Source organism: Brassica rapa, chromosome A01 (genome assembly GCF_000309985.2).
Source record: "Brassica rapa cultivar Chiifu-401-42 chromosome A01, CAAS_Brap_v3.01, whole genome shotgun sequence".
In the NCBI taxonomy this organism is placed as follows: domain Eukaryota; kingdom Viridiplantae; phylum Streptophyta; class Magnoliopsida; order Brassicales; family Brassicaceae; genus Brassica; species Brassica rapa.
Window position 1 is genome coordinate 18,856,715 of NC_024795.2, and position 22,381 is coordinate 18,879,095.

Genomic DNA, 22,381 nt, shown 5'->3' on the forward strand with positions numbered 1-22,381 from the left:
CTCTTCTCTCTGTTTCCACTATCATTCGAAACAGAAGGCGTTTACTTTGCAGAGACGGTTAGTTAGAGACGCTTCTCCCCAACTTCATCAAACCGATTCCTCTCCGGTCTTTGTCAGTACGGTAAGTTATCACTGTCTTCTTTGATTTAACTTCACCTTCTCTTCGTCTGTTCATATTTCATATGATTTTGGGATCTTCTACGAAATTAGGGCCTTATGCTCAGAATTTAGGGATTTTGATTTCATGTTTTGGTTGTTCCGACTGTTCTGATGGTTCCTAAATTTGAATTCTGTTGAACCGGTGCCACACCGACCGTAGTGTATGAATGTAGATTTATTTGGTGTGGAATATTGTGGCTGACAATTGCTTTGCGACTACATATAGTAAATTATATCCACTTTCCATCTCGTTTTATCTTGTCATATTACTATTATGCAATTTCACTATTCCATATGAGATAGTATTAGACAGTTAGTTATATAATGTGCTTTCAATTCGTGGTATTTTCATCATATTCAGTGCATTCCTCATTTTATTTATGCTTCCTCGTTCGTTCTTTCGGTCAGATTTTGGAATTGTGGTTTCTCTGGTACAAGAACTACATAGTATGGAAAATTGAATTTTCATGTGGAATATCATTGCATTATTAGTTCATTCAATTAGGTAATCCAATACTTTATCGTCTTATTCTACTTGAAATGGAATGGTTGTGTTGTACATAGATTGTATTTGGAATGAAATGGTTGTGTTACATGTAGATTGTACTGGAATATGTAATAGCACTAGTTTCCACTTGGCATGCGCTTGTATGTAGTATGGAAAATTGAATTTTGGTGTGAAATATCATTGCATTATTAGTTCACTCAATTAGATAATCCACTATATTTTCGCCTTATTCTACTTGAAATGGAATGGTTGTGTTGTTTGTAGATTGAATTTGGAATGGTATGGTTGTGTTGCATGTAGATTATATTGGAATATGCTTATGTTGTATGTAATAGCACTACTTTTCACTTTGCATGCACTTGTATGTAGTATGATATCGCCCTGCTCTATTCTATACGAGATGAAATATTCGTGTTTGTTGGTTTTAGACACTAAATGTATATCATCTTTCCCATAGTTTTGTTGATTAGCTTGTATCGTTTTGCAGGTTTGGCGTGGACGATTTAGACCTCCCATGTAAATTGTTTGAGACAGGCTTTGAACCCACAGAGAATAAAAGGGTTAACAACTACTTTTAACATACATTGGATTGATGTTCTACCGTCTTCCGGCAATGTGGGTTTAATTTCTGGACGTCTTGTGTCCCCAATGTATTAGGGTTTCTATTTTATGGAATTGGGTTTACATCATCAAGCGTTGTCTTACCTATACCCATTAGCTTCATGTACGTCAACCATGTGTGGGCTATGGTTGATAAAGAATGTAATTAGGCGAATCATGTTTTTGAGAAAAAGGGAGATTTGGACTGCATTGTATGAGGGTTTATATTTCCTTGACTTAGGTTTAGTGTTTACTGGGAAGTGTTGTTTTACCAAGCCCCCATTAGCTACCATTTGTATGTAAATCAAGGTTGGTGAACCATGTGTATAGCATCACATAACATAGTATGTAGTACGTGGTATAGAATATATTCAATGGAATAAACACATTGACATGTGTACGTACTATGAAGTGTATGTACATATCAAGCGTTGTCTTACATATACTCATTAGCTTTATGTACGTCAACCATGTGTGGGCTATGGCTGATAAAGAATGTAATTAGGCGAATCATGTTTTTGAGAAAAGGAGTGTCATTTCGGAATGATTTGGACTGCATTGTATGAGGGTTTATATTTCATGGACTTAGGTTTAGTGTTTACTGTGAAATGTTGTTTTACCAAGCTCCCATTAGCTATCATTTGTATGTAAATCAAAGTTGGTGAACTATGTGTATAGCATCACATAACATAGTATGTAGTACGTGGTATAGAATATATTCAATGGAATAAACACATTGACATGTGTACGTACTATGTGGACTAACCGTACACAACAATTATATTATGGAATACAACATTTATTGGTACACTTTCTAATTTACACCACTTGTTTAACTCTGCACAGTAAAACATCTCTAATAACTCCACCTATTTACGTGGCTTCCTCGTAATCCTTTATATGAAATAGTTGTAATCCATTAGTGGTCATTTACTGCAGGGAATACGTCATCAACTCTGCACAACCGCATACATCAGCGTCTACTTATTTTGTGGGTCATATGCATACACCTATTCTATCTTATATAGTTCATGTGGAATGGAAAGAAGATTTTTTGCATGTATCTATTTACGTTCATAATATATATTACATTCCATCTGACTCATGTGAAACGGAAAGTTTCGTCCTCTAACTTGGACGTTTTACTGAATTCGGCTTGATTTTATGTAAACCATTTCGTATTTTACTTTCACCATGCACCTTATCACCATTCTGAAATTAAGAACACCATCACTCTATTGTAAATGAACTTACAATAAATCATTCCACGTACGTGACATAGTATGGAAAGCAATACAATCGGAATAGGATTTATGTCATCATCTTCAGATCGCTGTTCTATTAACAGAGTTTCTATCTCCCTCACAACTGTTCGTCAAATACTCTTGATTATATCCTTTCGCATACGTGTTCAAGACAGCTGCGCACAACGATCCCTATTATATGTGATTGTTAATGTGGCAAACACATCTTCCATGTCGTTCATTTTATAACAAGGAACCGGCAACCTGTTATGGTAAGGGGCATAACCGGATAGTATCAAGCCAAAATGTCTGACACTGAATTACGTCAAAATCATTGTTACTTTTTTTATTTGTTTTTGAAATCTGGCTATATCGCCAATAAGCCCTATACTAAATAAGAAATAATTAGCTATGAATGTGATTGGATAATATATAGTAAATGAGACTAAAAAAAAAAAGAAAAAAATGAATGAAAAATCTGAAGAGTAAATAAAATATTTTAAAAAGTGAAATGCAGCTTGACATTTTTCTTTTCAAATTCAATGTGATTAATACACATTGGATTTACTCTTTTTTAAATAGAAAAGAGAGTAAAACATAAAAAATAAAAAAATTGTTTTTTTTTTCCATTTGATTGATATTAAGTCAGGTGAAATAAAAGTAAAGCATTTTTCAACTAGATTAGAGGTTGATTGGTTAGTGCTTTGGTTGCTGTGGACAACAAAAAAATATTTCTACAGCCACAATATTTAACAGTCAAGCTTTGCTTTGATTTTTGAAACCTACAACTTCCACTACAAGAAAATGAGTGTATTGTAACGAATATTTTCGTCACAATATAAAATATTTCGTCACAATATTGACATTGTGACGTATTTGTAACCATATGTATACGGTTGCAATATGATCGTCACAAATTTTTTTTGGTAACAAAAATGTAACAATTTTGCGACGTATCGAGACAGTAACAATTGCGACACAAGTTGTGACGATACATAAAAGTGACAAAACAGTCACAATTACAGACTAATAATCAAGTCACAAAACTGTCATATTATGTGACCATTACACCGTCTCAGTTTCGCCACTTGGTGTGACCAAACAGTGGTCACTAATCGTCACAACTGAAAACTAATTGGCCGTCACTAAATGGTATAATTTGCTACTGATTTCTGGTCACAAATCAGTTTTAATTTGATACTAATATATTATCTCGTATTTCTCACCGTTTTTACTAATTTAGTCACGACTTTACTGACTTAAATATATATCTACATATTTTTTTATTTACATTATGTCGTTTGTATTACATTGTGATTTTAATATTTATTTACCAAAAAGAAATAACCTGAAAAGAACAATTATTAAAAATAAAATTTTCATAATATAGTGTAAACTTGAACAACAATTAAGAATGAAAAAAAAAACAAATAGCATAAAGGAATTAAAAGCATATAAAATATCAACAAACTAAAATAGCACCAAAACCAAACTAGTCTGTGCCGAAGTAGAAAGTCTTTATAGTTTCAAATCGTTTCTTGAAGAGCGCATTATGTCGAGATGGGTGGATCATTCCAACATCACGTTGTACTGGAACATGTGCAACTTCTTCCCTATTATACTGGTTCAGAGTTTACACCATTTCTTTAGGAAACAGCAGACTGAGAACCATTAGGTTGGGTATTTGATCATCTCCCATATGAACGTCCACCTATTGTTATTGGTGGTCGAGTCCTCTACAAAGGAAACCAAAAATAAACTGATCAGTGTACATATCTTATTCCTAGCTAAGACAAGAACACAAAACAATCCAACTTTCTTTTTAATAATTAATAGTTCTCTAAAGTGCTCCAGAAGTGGCCAATAATAAAATATGTCTATAAATAATCCATCAAATTTTGTTTAAGAGAACGATTCCAAAGAACTATAAATAATTAAATTGTAGAGATTATCAAAGCTCTAGAAGAAAGTGGCCAAGCACAAGTTTCAAAGCAAACATTGATAAAACGCTTCTAGTTTTCAACCTATATGGCTCCGATATTATATTCGCAAACAAGTCATCCATAAATAAAAGGGATTATGGGTGATGAGAAATAAACCTTTACAGCACCAGATCCAGCAAGAGGAAAAGCTTTCAGATGTATGGTTCCTCTGAGAGGGTATTTTTAGGCTTATAATTTTGACGGCAAGTTATGAAGTTTTTATATATTGAGAAAACCTGTAGGGTTTATGATGGCTTAGTGGATATATATAGTCAATAAAAAGCTTTAAATGTTTTTCGAACCTTTTGACAAGTTTTATGGCGGTGTATCTTAAAATTTCAGAATACCGCCTTTAGTGCCCAATTATTTTTAAAATAATACTTTATTTGAACTTAAAGTTTTGTATGTATTTCTGTTATAAAATAAGTAACTAACTATACTAAAACAACAGACTAAAAATCGATGATAAATAGATACAAATAAATTAATCAAATTCTTCATAAATTAGTTCGATATCAGGATTTTCGCTTTTAACATCCGAACCAAGTTCTTCTTCCACTTCGATATAATCAAGATATTCTGCTTGACCATACATGTTGTTAGTGCCTCAACGTGCTATGGATCAATATAACGACTGGATCAGAGTCTTCATATTGCATTGCAGTAAAATCAAGTTTTTGTTGAGATTTTGCAAATTTCCTAAAAATCTCTAATTCTTGACAATAAGTTTCTGAAACTTTATTACTAGCAGTCTAGCACCATCGATATACATCCACTGCCTTGTAATTTTAATGTCATCATTCAATATACATTGGTCTAACTATCAACACTTAGGAACCCTTCTTCTTCTTTTTAGAGTAAATAGCTTGAGAACCCTTCTTCTTTTTCGTCTCGATAATTATCTCATTCAAACCAACACAGTTTTTTAAAAAAAAAAATCTTTATTGCAGTTGGTCTCTTTTTCTGAAAAGTTTTAAAGATCACTTGTGTTCTATATATATATATGAATAATTAATATTCTAATTTTCTCTTAATAATATAAATATGAATTGATAAAGTATATTCTTTATCAGATTAGGAATATGTGAATTATATATGTACTACATACGAAAATGTAACATTGACTTGTATGTTTCATAAAATATATTTTACTTCATAGATATTTTTGCTGTTATGTAACTATAATAATAGTCTCAAATATGTTATAAATTATAAATGGTTAAGACACAAACGTGGAAAAAAACATGCAAAAATTGGTTTTAGTTTGCTACCAATTTGCTACATGATTTATGTCAAAATTTGAAATGATATTTTGTGCTAATTAGTGACTAAAATTTAGTCACTATATCAATATTACAAACAGAGACTTTTAATTCCGTCGCAATTTAGTATCTATATCATTACAAACAGAGACTTTTAATTCCGTCGCAATTTAGTATCTAATTGGTTACGCTAAAGTTCGTCACAAACCGTCATAAATGTTACGTTTCCTACTGTGGTAACAATTACGTCTTAATTTGTTACAAATTCTAGCAACCTTTTACTTCGTCACAGTATTGTTACGAAACAACTACGAAATTAAGACTGAATATAATAGTCACAACATCGTATTAAAAACGTCACCAAATTATGACGAATACAGATCGTCACAAAATTTAGTCACAATAACTCTCTTTTTTTGTAGTGTTCGTTTCTTTTTTTTCTTTTTTTTTGGCTGTAGACACTAATATTTCCACAGCATAATGGGTCCGATTGGTAATGGCTGTAGCTTTAAAAGTTTTACTATAGAAAAAATCTGTAGACTTTTTGCTATGGCTTTAGATTTTATTGCTGTAGAATTTTATGGAAAGCACTAAAAAATTGCTTTGGATATTTGGCTCTGCAGAGCACTTGTACAGCTGTAGTTTATTTCAACAGCTTTGGTTTCAAAAAAAAAATTTAAAGCTTGATTGCTTTGAATTTGGTGCTGTAGAAATAAATAGGGCTGTGGACAGCACCTACAACAACTACCAATCACCCCCAATAACAGTGTTTTAGAAACTTATTAATAAATCTGTGAGTTTTATAACATATAAAATCACAGCAAAAATCTTACAGCTACAGCAAAAAAATACACCGCATAAATTCTACAGCAAAAAACTAAAATCACAGCTGCAACCAATCAGACCCACTAAATGTGTTATACAATCATAGAGTGTGAACGGATAATTTAAGAGTAAATGAAAGTAATTTAAAATAATGAAAATGAGTGAAAAAACGTAGGAGTAAATAAAATATAAAAAACGAAATGCAGTGACAACATTATTGTTACGAAGTAGATGGATAAACACACACTGTATTTACAATTCTTTGAATATCCATAGTAATGAGAGAAAAATATAAAAAAAATCTATTTGATTGGTATTAAAACAGTTGAAATAAGAGTAAATCACTTTTCTACCTAGATTATATCGTTAAATACGTTATACAGCCATATACTGTGAATAAATAATATAGAATAACTGAGAAGAACTTAAAATAGAGAAAATAGTGAAAAATCTCTAAAGTAAATAAAATATAAGAAAATTAAATGCAACGCGATATTTCTCTCTTCACAAACTGGATGAAATAAACACACACTACATTTATTCTTCTTTGAATAGTAAAAAGAGTAAATAATTAGAAAGAAATAAAAATAGTTTCCACATGATTGGTATTAAAACAACTGAAATAAGAATAAATCACTTTTTCACCCAGATTATATCGTTATATGTGTTATATAGTCATAAAGTATGATTGGAAAAAATAGAATAAACGAGAGTAACTTAAAAATGAGAAAACAAGTGGAAAATCTTCAAAGTAAATAAAAATTAAGAAAGTGAAATGCAGCTCAACATTTTTCTATTCACTAATTGGATGGGATAAACACACACTACAATTACTCTTCTTTGAATAGTAACGAGAGAAAAATATTAAAAAAAATCCGGTTGATGGATATTCAAGCAACTGAAATAAAAGTAAATAACTTTTCCACATAGATTATATTGCTATATGTGTTATACGGTCATCTAGTGTGATTGGATATTAAGTAAATGAGAGTAACTTAAATAGAGAAAATGTGAAAAATGAAGTAAATAAAATATAATGTATTTAAAAACATCTATATACCATGGCTAAAAGCGGGTAAAATCCATAGTATATCAAACACAAATTTTCAAAGAAATATATCAAAACAAATTAATGCAAAACAGTTGCTCCAACCAAATATGTCACAAATCCAAAAGTATAGGAAAAAATATAGCAATTAATTTGTTTTTAGAATCAAACTCCGCGCGATGTAGATTGCTCAAAGAGGAGAAAAAACATGTGTGGCCAACCCTCCTTCTTCACTTTACCCTCTGGCACTCTATTTCTCCAACCTACATAACCCACCCACGATTTCCCCTTCAGTATTCACAAATTTCATTCTATATACTCCTATTATATTGTCTTAACTATAAGTAAAATTGAAATTGCAAACACTAAATCATAAATCCTGACATGGATGGCACCCGTGTCAGGAAAAAACCCAAAGATAAACACAAAACAAACATGTCGATATATAACCTCGAAGAATAAAAACTCATTCAAATAACTTCCTCGGTCATGTAAGTTAAATTTACATGAATTATAAGATCTTTAAACATCTAGGTTAATCATATAATAGAATCATATGAATGTTTATAGAGTTACCTGGATTCATTGTGCCTGAGAGATCTTCCTGAATGGATTGAGTCCTGAATGAAAGATGAAGAGCTCAATCTCTTCTTAGAAACTTTTAGGTTTCTCTCGCCTCGCCTATAACGTTAGTTTTGCTTTTAGGATATCTTTATGATGGTCTAAAGATATGTATTTATAGGTGGAGAGATGACCTAATTCTTCTTTAGGGTTTCCTTTAGATTAATCTCAACTGTCCATCAAGGTGGAAAAAAATTAGGAATTACTCATTTATCTTCAATTTCATTGGTCACCAAATATATTAAGGAATAACAATATTCCAATAGAAAACGGATAACTATAAGACCATATAATAGGGAAAGAAAATATTCCTTATAGGTCCAACCAGATGATGGTATGTAAGAAAACATCCCTAGACATGTACTTTACTACAATAAAATTAACACCGAAACAGGTCGATTCCACAGTGATCAAACAAACGATCTAAGCCAAGGGACGCAGCCCTTCGATTCAACCTTCACACCTATTCGTACATATCGAGAAAGAGAAGAAGTAGATCCGACTATGGTTTGAGTAAGATTGTTGGGTTAAGCTTGGACTTGTTATGGGCTTGGCCGAATGTATGTGATATAGTAGATAGAGGGTTATAATTGTTTAGAGGAACCAAACCATGCATTGTTAGAATCAACCTTTATGATATCAGATTATGATTGATGTGAGTGGTTTATTGTTTCAGGATCTGAGGCTGATCGTGGTAAAGCCAAGGAGCCGTGAAGACTCTATCGGTGAGTGGCTGTGTGGTGTGCGGCCTCTATATATGGGCAGCCATGCATGACACCACTATGCTGAACACAACTAGGGGAGCGTAGTATGATTGGTCCAGAGATTGTCGAGGAGACAACTGAGAAGGTTAAGTTATTGAAGGATAAGATGAGGGCGGCTCAAGATCGACAAAAGAAATATGCAGATAAACGAAGGAAAGATCTCGAGTTCGTGGTCGATGACCTCGTGCATCTCAAAATGATCACCTTCAAGGGACGGGTGAGGATTATTGGGAGAAGAAAATTAGACTCGATATACTTGGATCCATTCAGGATCATTGAAAGAGTTGGTAATGTGGCATAAAAGTTGGATTTGCCAACCAAGATGGAAGCATTCCACAATGTGTTTCATGTCACCAAAATTAGGAAATGTATAACGGACCAAGATATCATTATACCAGAGATTCTTGCGGATATGGGTACGAACCTAACCTTTGAGACAAGGCCGGTTAGGATTGTAGATAGGATGGAAAAAGCAACAAGGAAAAAAACGATCCAAATGATCAAAGTCATCTCGGATTATAATGGGCAAAAGGAAACAACTTGGGAGACAGAGGCTAGGATGAAAGCCGACTATCCTCAGTGGTTTGTGCAATTTGCGACCGAGGAAATACTTGGTTTGGATTCGAGACGAATCCATCGCAAGTGGGGGAGAGTTATTGCATCTTCGATCCTAGATAGGATCGTCGGGATGGGCCATGGTTCGGGGAAACATACCATCCGTTTGTAAGACTTAAAATCAAGTGTTCCATGGCCAAATTAGAAGGTTAAGTCCATCAGAAGGAAGAAACTTAACCTTGCATTGAAGGAAACAAAGATGACAAAGTTGGACGAGTTGTATGATAGCTGGGCGATGTAGACGTGTACTCGATCAGCTGAAAAAAGTTTGGTCAAGCTCAATTTACTCGGTCCAAGTTATGTCAGCTCAACTAGCTTGACTACTAGCTCACTCAGCTGGGTCAGTTGGGAGCCAGCTCAACTCAGCTGGAAGGAGTGTTTGGAGCTTGAGCAGTTGGTCCGGGTCCGGGCTGGTGCAAGGCTGGTTGGTTGGCCATGTTGGCTATGGGCTGGTGAGGTCCTGGGCTAGGCCTAGGGGGCTTAGATAACTGGTTGGGTATAAGATCGACCCAATATGGGGCGGTTATAGGCAATGGGGTGGAACTGGCTAAACTTACAAACTTTCAACCAAGTTGTACCCATCCGTCTAGCAATTTGTACTCGTTCGCCCAAGGCAATGGCCGACCTCATTCCCTATAAATATAGGGTCTCTATGTTGGTTCTAATAATCAGTTTCAAGAGTAAAAACTCAGTGAAATATCGTGAGAGAATAGAAACAAAAAAAAAGAAAGAGAGAGATAATCCAATCAAGAGAAAGGCCGATCGCGGTGGTGTTTACTTTCCAACAAGGGTGATCGTTTGAGGAAGAGATACCAACTAGAAATAGATGGAGCTGGCAAGGAGAAACGTGTGGAAACCTCTGAGTGTGGCTCCAAGGTATGTGATAGACCGGCGATCCATCAGACTAGACCATTGTTCGGTTTAGTCGAGTCTATGGTCCGATTGGTTTAGGTCGCATCTGTTCTTCTCTAATATATTTCAATTCATTCTACTTCTTCTCTTTCTGGATATGTACGAATATGTGAGAAGGTTGAGATGAAGGGTTATGTCCCTTGCCTTAGATCGTTTGCATCTAACCGCGATCCTAGGCCATGGGCCGGATGTGCGCATGTGTTGAGCAGACCAATGTAATTAAGGCTTAGGCCGATCCATTGAGTCAGTCTAAGACTTATTAGTCGACGTATGGTTCGTTTGACCGCGGTAAGAGATCGCAAGGTCTGATCGGTTGCAAGGCAATCCGGATAGGCTTTACTCGTGTCTATGGATCCAAGATTTGGGCTGAATAAGTTAAGTAGGTATGTGGGCCTATGGGCCGGACTTAAAGATTGGCCAATCGAACCTAGACCCGAATTGTGTGATCGGAATGAAATAAGGGCGATTCGGTTATGGTCTGAATAAGATTGTTGGGTTAGGCTTTGACTTGTTCGGGCTTGGCCGAATGTATGTGATATAGTAGATAGAGGTTTATAATTGTTTAGAGGAACCAAACCATGCATTGTTAGAATCAACCGTTATGATATCGGATTATGATTGCAGCGAGTGGTTTATGGTTTCAGGATCTAAGGTTGATCGTGGAAAAGCCAAGGAGCCGTAAAAACTCTATCAGCAAATGGTTGTGTGGTGTGTTGATAGATCGTGTTACAAATGAACTTATAATAGCCTATAGAGCACACTGAACTTATGTATTGAATATCATTTGATTATTTATACAAAGCGATTTACCTTGTGTTTCTCTATGTTTTGGTCGATTGTTTATGGACCTCATTACATTGAAAATGACTTAGTAAATATTAGACCTGAAAATGAATCAAACAAGCAGAAATGTCTTATGGTTAGGCCGCAGGCTGTGTTTTTAAAACCGGACCAACCCACTGGTTGATCCGGGTTCGACCATGAACTGGTTATATAGCCGGGTTGGGTCTAATAACTGGTTCGACCATGAACCCGTCACGTAGTCGGATTGGATCTCAGAGTTATTAAAGTGATAAAAATCATTAAAACTATCAAAAATCTATGAACCATTTGTATAAACATAAAAAGTATCTTTATAATGTTTATGTATTTAATTTATTTATATTTTGATTATGTATCGTATTTACTAACATTACTTCTAAATTTATACTTTGAAAATATATTAAACCAGATTATTAAACCATGTTTGACCTGTTCCAACCATGTTGAAACGTGATCCAAAAATTATCCAGTTCAGTTTCCTGTCCGGTTTTAAAAACATCGGCTGCGGATCTTGTTGGGTATGTATCACAATGTCTGCCTATGTTTAGATAGAGATAAACAAAAATGAGTTAATCATCTCAATTGTAGCTTAATGTATACATCAAACTAGTATAATTTATTTGTGTACACATCAAATTTCCTATTAATCAAAAAGAAAGTAGATATCAAATTTAATAGGGATGACATAGCAGATCTAGTTTAGGTTATAGCAAAGCAGAACAAAATAATGTTCTGTAGCCATAACGGCTTGATAGAAAATAGAAAAAATTATACATCCTTTACAATTAAAATAATCTCGGTTTGGTAGAACCAAATAAGTCTAAACTAGATCGGAATAAACGAACACTGATTAATCCAGTTACTGGGTATCAGAATCCAGACCGTGGAAAGACTACTATAGATTTTTAGATAAACTAAAAATTATTATAATTAAAAATAAAATAATTGAAAATTAAACTAAAATTGTTTTATAATAAAAATAAAATAAATTTTATTTATAAATTAAATTTAGTTTACAATAAATTGAATTTTGGTTTACATGGTTTACTATTACAAATTGGTTTATTAACTAAACGTCTAAACCTAATAAAGCCACTAAACCATATTCTTCTTCAGTCTCTGCCGCACTCGCATCTCCCCCGTACGACCAGCCTTACCTCCTCCGTCGTCAAGCTTCTTCTACTATTCCTCTGACAAGCTCCGATAGCGTCTATTCTCTCTCCGCCTCCGGATCTGTTCTCTCCGTCTCAACCTTGAGAAAAGAACAATCCAAAGTAAAAAACTTCGTAATACCTTCAAAAGATGTCTCAAGGATTCATCACCATCACGAAGTAGAACAACCATTTATATATGTTACCTGAGAATAGGGATGTTAACGTAGGGTAAAATAACCTAGCCCAGCCCAACCCACAGATAATCCAACCCAGTTTATACCCAATCCGCAAAAACCCATAAACGTCAATATTGAAATCCAGACCCAAAAAATAACCCAATATGGTATAGGTTTACCCATGGAATATTGATACTTTTGGCTTCAGATTTAAATATTGATAGATTATAATCCTGAAGCATCTCAATCTCCAGCCAAAAGAAGTAAAAGTTCAAACACTTTAAAGTGTGTTCCATTGCAATAAGCACACAGCTAAAGGGTAAGAGAAAGTGAAGGACCTTCTGCATCTCAGGCTTGGAAACGAATGACTCGGATACATTGACTATTACAAAAAAAAAAAAAAAAAAAAAGACTCCAGCGCCGCTCTGTCACACCATCGCCGCACCGCGCTTAACCGGAGACACCGGTCTGCCACACCACTACTTCTCCTTCCTGTGTTTCTTTTCAAAGGCTTGCTTAATTATTTATTAATTAGTCTATTTTTTTTTTTTAGTAGTTTACCATTAATCTGATTTATAATTCATTTCTAAATGTGTATGTTTGATTTAAAAGTTTTTAATTTAGATTTTATGGTTTGTAAAAAAGAATTATGATTAAGAGTAAAGTTTAGCTTTGTGATTTAAGATTTGAAGGTTATATTTAGAGTATTGAATATATAGTTTATGTTTAAAGTTAGGATTTAGGATATAGAGTTTGATTAAATATTAAAGATTAAAGATTTTTGTTTAAGATTAAGAAAACTATAATTTTGAGTTTAACATTAAGATTTGAAGTTATAATATAAAAATATTAGTCTTAAGAGTTGTCTTTAGAGTTTAGGGTTTAAAACCATGTTTAGGGTTTAAAACTATGTTTAGAGTTTAGAGGTTTAAATAGTTTTTCTTAGCATTAGAAAAATGCTATTATATGCATTTGATAACATTACTGAAACAGCTTAAATAATGTATTTGGCAATTAAGTCTAATTTTTTAGTAAGTGTTGACGAAATCAGTAATTTTGTTTTTCCGCTCACTTAAATTTCAAAATATATTAGTTAAATGTTATTTTAGGTTTGACTCTGTAGTAACGTTTATTTAACGCTATTATATAGTACGAAAATTTCTAAGTTATCTGTGATAGTAGTTCGGTAAAACGTGCTATAATAATCTGCTATTAATGTAGACTTTTTTTGTAGCTACATATGAAGGAGGAAAAGGGATGGTCCTGGCCACCAGTTTCTAAGTTGCAAATGCATCGGTTAGGAGAAGAACCACTCTGTTTAGTCTCTATTCAGAATAGCCTGTCAGGTATCTCCGGAGACGACAAAACCCCCACTGATTTGAACTGTTGTAATATAAATATGTAAAGTTATGTAAACCAAACCAAACCAAACCAAACTAAAAAGTGAGATTTAACTTGAATCTTTTTTGTGTTTACCTTCTCTTGCTTATACTTCATGCGTATAGAAACTAAGGTGCACCCTTTGGTGTTAAGCTGTAGATCTTGCAAGGCGTGAACTGATGCTTTGAGGTCTGAGGCTTTCAACGTTGTGTAATGCTCAAGAGTTGGATTCTAAACCCAATAAAATGAAAGAATAAAAGCTGTGTGAGATTCAATATTCAAGATTCAAGATTTGTCTTAACAAAAACCAAAGAGAGAACAGACCCAAGGGTGGCTTGATTGGTTCAGTGTCCACTTAGCAAGGAAAACAGCTGAAGCAGCGATAACCGAAGGAAGGAACTTCAAGAACTCATAGTCTATTAACGTCAGTTCCATGAGATAGTTCGCCAGAAACTCTATCTCGACACTTGGTTTCTGCATATCAGAAGCATGAGCTGCCCGGAGAAATCTCCTGCAAAAAAGAATGGAAACTTAGAATCACCAAAAAAACTAGAACATCTGAAGTGTTTTCACATTTACCTGAGGAATGTTTTTGAAGTGGGTGTGTAAATCTGAAAGCTAAAATGCATCAGTACTTGTCTCTCCATCTCCAAGACCTGATCTTTTATGAAAGTGTTATCAGTGATGAAGCAGAACTCCTCAATGCGTGGCACAAATTTCTCCTCGTATTTTCTTTACAACATTTCAAGAACACACCAAACTCATTTTTAGATGTTGCCTTCCTTACCAGCATTGTGTGATTTTTAGGGGGGAAGAGATTATAAACTTACGAAGCAATGAACATACAAGTGACACCGAGCAATTGAAGCCTCTGTCTTTCAATGTAGTTTCCATGGAGAAACCAATCTATGAGATATACTGTGAGATAGAGTGTGTCAGGTACAAGTTTGTATTCCTCTGAGACCTGAAATTTGTTTTGTAACAAGACTTTAAATCTTAGCAACAAATATTAAAAAAAGAGGATGTAAAAGACTAACCTCGACAAGCCAATCAACTAGTATTCCTCTCATTGTATGAGTCAGATCTCTTTGTATCCTTTCCATATAATCAGGAAATGGTCTGCGTTGAAGCTGCTAGGCGTAGACAAGTATTTAGGAATCAGATGCCTCAAATGCAGCATTATAAGATATTTTATTACCTCGGCAACACGCAGATTGTAGTAGATTTCAGGTGCATAAAGGCTACAAAGTAGAGGATCTTTGTTATCTGAATCAATGTCAATGACTTGCAGATTACTTGCCACAGTGGATACAGAAGAAGATGCCACCTTCTCTATCTGCTTGATGTTCTCCAACTACATGGACAGAGTTATTAGCAGAAGCATACTATTGTCATCATTATTTGATATAAACTAGGAGTTTAAGAAGCAAGCAGTATTGTGTGTGCTTAACAACATGAACCTTAGCTGAAATCTCCTTTGTGATATCTTTAAGAACAGCTCGCTTCTTAGGTGCATTGGCTTTCTTCTCGTCCAAGGATGCTCTCTTTGTGTTTGCTCTAACGACATGTCCTAGACTCTGTGTTGCAACATCCACTTCTGAAGCAGTATGGGCATGGAGCGGTATGACGTTGCCAGAAACAGCATTCTCTTTGTTCATGATTGAAACGCTTTGAGATGATTCAGTTTCCAACCCCTTCTCAGTACCACGTCATCGTCAATGAGATCTGTGGAATTCAAAGTCAATGGTTAAAAAAAGCTTATAGTTTAAGACAGAACTTAGAGATCAGTGTCCAGCTATACCACAGGCAACCTAGTATCTATGCAGATGAAAAGAGATTTATATTCAGCTTATACACAGAGGTGCCTATATAGAGATTTAAACATGGACAGAGTTTGTTTATAGAAAGAACCAATGTTTTTATTTAAGTACTTCCAATTAAACTCGTTGATTAATTTGATGATTCCATGAAATAAGGGACAAAGAATGATCTAACAAAAAGGCTTACAGTTTAAGACAGAACTTGGAGATCAATGTCCAACTAAAGCACATACGAAAAGAGATTTATATGCTTAAACATGGACAGTCTGACAATGTTTCTATTTATGTATTTCCAACTAAACTCGTTGACTAATTTGATGATTCCATGAAATAAGGGAAAACAAATGATCTAACAAAGGTATAGTTTCATTTATGGTAAAAACAAATATTCCATAAGTTTTTCCAATTTTCAAATTTAGAATACATTTAATTTCTTACCTTTTCTAAAATGAAAATATATTAATTACCTAGTCAAATAATTCAATCAATAATTAAAATTTTGAAAAACACAAATGGTTATAAACATTAAAATTAATAAATTTTACATTATAAACTAAAATCATCATCTAACTGAAACAAAATAAAACTTATAATACATTATTGAATAAAAACAGTGGAAATATATATTAGTTTATAAGAAATCGTTTCAGAGAAACTGTAGTCCCAGGAAAAAAGAAGTTAATACGATTATTCTTTTAAAAAAGTTATATCTAATTATGAGACACTATGATAATTATGAGACACTATGTTCAAAGTCTTAAGTTGAAATTTTTATGATCTTGTCTAACTTTTTTGTATAACAAGATACAAATGAATCATTTGTATCTTATTATGAAAAAAAGTTAACCATTGATCATGAAAAATTTCAACGTGAGACTTTTAACAGTTTTAATAATTCATAGTCGTTTAAAAAAAATAAAATAGATCATCTAAGAGAAAATCTAATATTTATTATATAGTTATTGTGATTGTTTAATTTCTTAATAATATAAAATTTTAAAAAATGATGGAGTATACGAAAATTGTTATCAAATATTTATTATTTAAATTCATTAATTACCATATGTATGTTAATCATATTAGATAGTTCCATTGATTTTATTTAAGGAAAGAATGAGGATATTTATTGTATACTACTAATAAATTTGATTGTTAGTTTAATAAAAAATATAATCTATGTTTATATGGACAAACCAAAATTTTAAAAAAAAATTCTAAAATTCATTGTAGTAATGACATGTTGCTACCTAAAATGTTGTATTGCTTCTCAATTAAATATAAGAGATATATATGTCCATGCAAAACTTAGACATTTTATTAACTTAGATTTATACAAAATTGATTTGTGTTCTTTACTAAATATTTTATATGGATCATAATGGAATTTGTTTCGAATTATTTTTCAAGTATTTGTAAATGTCATACCTAGTACTCATATCTAATACTCAAGTATTGTATATACAGATTTATTTTCTAACTAGTCATTTACAATCCATTATATATAAGTTGAGAAGCATTTTAACATTTAAGCTATATCATGTATCAACACTAGATTGATTCTTAAAATTGTAAGAGAAAAATGTTGCTCCACCTAAACTTATACTATATTTCTCATTAATTAACCATAAAGTTAATCATTAATGTATACAAAAACATTGTTCATTCTTTTCTTAAATAAGAACTACGGGTATTACCTAATGTGAATAACATATATATGGTAATTAATGATTTGAATAATAAAATTTTGATAACAATTTTTGTATCATGTATAATTTTTGTTTAATTTTATATTAGTAGAATAAAATAAATAATACATTAACCATAGAATAAACATTTAGATTTTCCATATAAGTTATATTTTGAATTGCTTTTAAATGACTATAAATTATCAAAATTGTTAAAATTTTCACACTGAAAAATTGTGATCAGTAGTTTAAAAGTTTTGTTGTAACAAGATTAAAATGATTATAAAACCATATGAGTAGGAAGACTCAATTGATAGATATTCATAGTAATATATATATATATATATATATATTTAATATTCGTTTAACTTAAACTATATACCATATAAAATATATAAATATTTTAATTTCAAAATTTTCATTGAAAAAATATTTACAACTTAATATTTTAATTTTGAAATTTGCATTGAATTTTTAAAATGATTATAAAATTATTACAACTATTAAAAGGCCCACATTGAAAATTTTATTATCAACAGTTAAAATTATTGTTATAAAAATATACAAATAATCATAAAACCATATGAATACGAAGCCTTATTTACTAGATATCCATATTAAAATATATTATATATATGTCGATATCATTTAAATTATATACCATATAAATATGTAAAAATTATTGTTTTTATTTATTTACCACAAAATGATTGCAAGTAAAGAAGAGTGATTGTTTTATTTATGTGTTTGTGCGTATTTAATTATACACGTAATAACTAATAGCTTTTCAATTATTTAATAATAATTTATTATTATATAATATGTAAAAGAACTTAAAATAAGTAGTAATACGCAAAACTAATTTGTATACACAATGCTCATCCCGCATAAGACGCAGATTTTAAAACTAGTATCGATATAATTATTTGCGAAGTGATTTTTCGCATTCGGTCTCTCACGTTAAAAGTTAGAGAGTCTAAATTTTATGTTACCCTTAATGAATAATTATAAAATTTCTTATTTAATTGAATAAATATAAATAAAGAAAAATTAGTTGAAAAGATAAATTGAAAACTGTTTGAAAGAAAAAACGGAAAAGATAATTCAATGTATTTATTTTATGTTTATCTACATGTTTCTTTTTATGCTTGAATTTTTATAACTAGTATTATATACAAGAATAATTAGATTTATCATTATACTAAAATATTTAAAATAGGTTAGAATATTAGATATATTATTATACTATAATATTAAAAATATGTTTAGAAGAGTGGTAATAAATTTTATTTAATTTTCTTACATTAGAGTAATTCTAAATAAAGATGCATTTCCTCCAATGTATTTCTCTAGGTTTGCCTCTAAAAAGAAATATTTTCAAAATATTCGTTTTCTATTTCACAAAAAAGTACCTTATATTTATAAAACTTGGAAATTAAACCTATTCACGTTTAATTTTTACAAGGATTTCATAGAGTTATAATTTTTTTAACTATATTTTTTTGAAAGACTATTATGTAAAAATGTGATTATTTTTTTTAATATAAAAACTGTATTATAAAATATTTGTTTTAGTTATAATTATTAAAGTTTTAAAATAAAATAAAAAATTTGAAAATAAAAAATTATGACTCTATAATGAAAGAATACTATTGACTCTATATTTAAAGGACAACCTAGTAATCTCTATTTTTGAAGAAGAAAAAGATTACCTAGAGAATATTTTTCTCTATTATAAGTTTATGACATTTACAGATGAACATAACAAAGGGTTGGAGAATCAGCCTATCCTACGAATGTGTTAGGAATCATCGTGTCTCTATTAAAAGTTTTTCTTAACAATATGTTTGTTGTAATTTATGTTTCATGTAATATATGTGTTACATTGATTTGAAATCAATAAAGTTAGATGTTATTAAAAAAAACAAAGGGTTGGAGATGCTTTTATCTCATACACTACATATTTTAAATGTTTTGGTTGTCAAATCGTCTTTCTTTTCAAATCTTTATTTAGTTATTATAAAAGGTATTTTACATTATAACTATACATATATCAATAGCTTTATTTACTTTGATTAATGTAATATGTAAAGTTGAGTTCTATTTAATATTTTGTGTTTTTGATTTATGTTGGGATTTTGTAGGTTTTGATAACTCCAAAAATTTTGATTTAGTAACATCATTATATATTAGTGAGAACATATTATTTATTAGATAATTTATTGTAAATCAATATAATACAAACTGGCTAAAATAACAACGCATTTTGAAAAGATAAACAAAATAATATTATTATCCTATACTAATATATTTTTTTTTCAATCAATAAAAGTTAAAAATCAAAGAAGAGAAAAATTCATAAAAGAAATAGTATAAATTTGATGTTTGATTTAAAGTTATTGACTTATAAATTAATAATACACTAGGTTTGGTGAAAATTTTATATAATCACATTTTCTCTTTATCTAAAGTAGGCCAGAGCATAAAACATGTAACCTGAAGTTCGAACCAAACCCAAACAAAAAACCTGATTCGTACTCTGAAATATAAGAAATACCAAAAAGAATATTGTACAGTGGTTCAAAACATATTCGAACCCGGAGTGTTATTAGACAAACTCAAACATATAACTCGGAAAACCAAAATATCCGAATAAAATCCAGAAAACCGTTTCGAATATTCAAATTAATCACAAATATAAATATTTGAAGCATAAATATGTACTTCATATACTCCATTTTATATTACTTTGAAATGATATCTAAGAATAAGTATTTAAATTTTAAATAATTACTTTAAATATCTAATTCTCTATTAATAAGTATTTATTTTTAATGCTTTTCTTTTAAATTTTAAATTTAACTTCAGATATATCAAAACCGAACTAATATAACCTGAATCCATACGATGGATGATTACTTTATGAGTTTTAGGATGTCATAAAAATTAGAATCAAAAACAATGTGTTATATCCGAACTCGATCCGTACTTACAAATTTACCAGAATTAGACATAGGATGTAAATTTGAACCAAAATTCAAAATACCGAACCCGTATCCCAACAGGTACATAGACTCCCAAGCCTAACTTAAAATGTGTTTTTTTTTGTCAGTTAGTTTTATATTTGATAAATATTTACATGTTTGTTGGAACAACCCGTAAAACTATACTCGTAAAAATATTAATAGTAACATGTTCCATCATATCATTAAATATTAATATTAGCTAACTATATATATATATATATATCTAATTTTAATACTCTACTAGATTTTGACCCGCGCTTTCAAAGCGCGGGTTTGTATTCTTTGTCAATTTTATTATTAAGCGCGAGTTTGTTTTATTGGACATATATCTAGTATTATAACAAATGTATATCAAATGTCTTAGTGTTTTTTGTTAGCATTTGTTTTTATGTTTTACATTACTTTTTCATCTATACCAAATGTTAATATTGTGAAATACTTTTTTTTTTCAAAAATACAGGAAGATATTAACTTTACAATTTTTTTTGGTAAAATTAATGTGTACATTGTCTTATTAAATTATTAAAATATTTAAATGAATTGTAATATTATTTAAATTATGACCGAGTGTATTGATATCATGTATTACATTCCTATCTACTTTATGTTTATGTTTATTAATTGTATATTTAAATTTTTTAATTATAAATATGAAATTCTTATATAACTTCAAAAACAATGTTTAGTATATAATGTAAAGCCCATATGAAACAAACTTGTTTGATGGAAAATTAAGATATAAACCATTAAGTTTATCATAATGGTTTATCGTGAATTATGTACCTCTAAATCTCCCAAGCTTAGCAAACCTGAGCAGCATAGTAACCATACCAACTTCTTGGTTAATTGCAGAATGGAGTTTCTCGGCTAAGTTGCCCCATATGCAGCATGGTAAATGCGAATCACTATGAAAGGTTGTCAAGATATGGTTAGTTTTATTATCTTACTCGTATGCAATACATTTGTTTTTGGAGTAAATGACAGCTAACTTACTTGATGTCGCTTAGGGTGAATTCAAGTTTTTTTCGTTGCTTTCCCCCGGTACACTGAATGTTTTCGACATCACCACAATCCAAAACTTGACCGAGCACATCTGTAAAAAACTGATGACGTTAGTATAGACTGTTACAAATAGATAGTGGCAAAACAGAAAACATTTATATGTTTACCAATTAAAAAATTCTCATCAAGTGTTCCAGACAAAACAGTTTAAAAGTCTGACAAATTCAGATACAGCTCGTCATTAACGTGATTAGATCGCGTAACGGCCGTATTTTGATTGAAAACAATTTTCCAGGTATGATCTGTGGTTCGATAAGCTCCACCAGCAGGAGTAATCTGGAAATTCTGGATGTAGCGCCATGCTCCAACCGTAAGGATCCTTCCCTTACTTTCAATGTAAGTCTGTTTACATGTTGCATGAATTTTTTGCCCCTAAAACAAAAACCATATGAAATTGAAATATTAGTAGCCAATCCCAAAATGTTAAATAAAACCAAATCGACTGATAAATACAGTAAGGAACGCTTACAGTCTCATCAGCCAAGACGAATTCCATTGTCTCTACGGATTGAATGTATTGTTTCCAAGCGTGTAGCACCTTTACATGAACCAACCAAGTGTTTTTCCACGGTTTCAAGTCGCCGAAGAGGACAGATTTTTCATTAGGACCTTTCGATGCTTGGATTTGCATTGAAGGTGAAATTTTTTTAGTAGCCATAGATTTATTTTTTGGTTTGTTGGAAGGTTGCGCTTTGAACAGGAAACTGGTGAAGGGT

The 22,381-nt window shown here is 31.4% G+C and overlaps 1 protein-coding gene across 1 annotated transcript; it reads right to left on the reverse strand.

Moving 5' to 3' along the window:
• Nucleotides 1-222: 222 nt before the first annotated feature.
• LOC103831434 (cyclin-A2-4-like) lies at nt 223-21,700 on the reverse strand. The gene is made up of 5 exons (XM_033278226.1): nt 15,533-21,700; nt 15,271-15,426; nt 15,110-15,202; nt 14,903-15,036; nt 223-14,804 (listed from the first exon to the last, which is right to left on the reverse strand). Exons 1-5 carry the CDS (start codon nt 15,728-15,730, stop codon nt 14,648-14,650), a joined length of 738 nt encoding a protein of 245 aa, XP_033134117.1. The 5' UTR covers nt 15,731-21,700; the 3' UTR covers nt 223-14,647.
• Nucleotides 21,701-22,381: the final 681 nt, after the last annotated feature.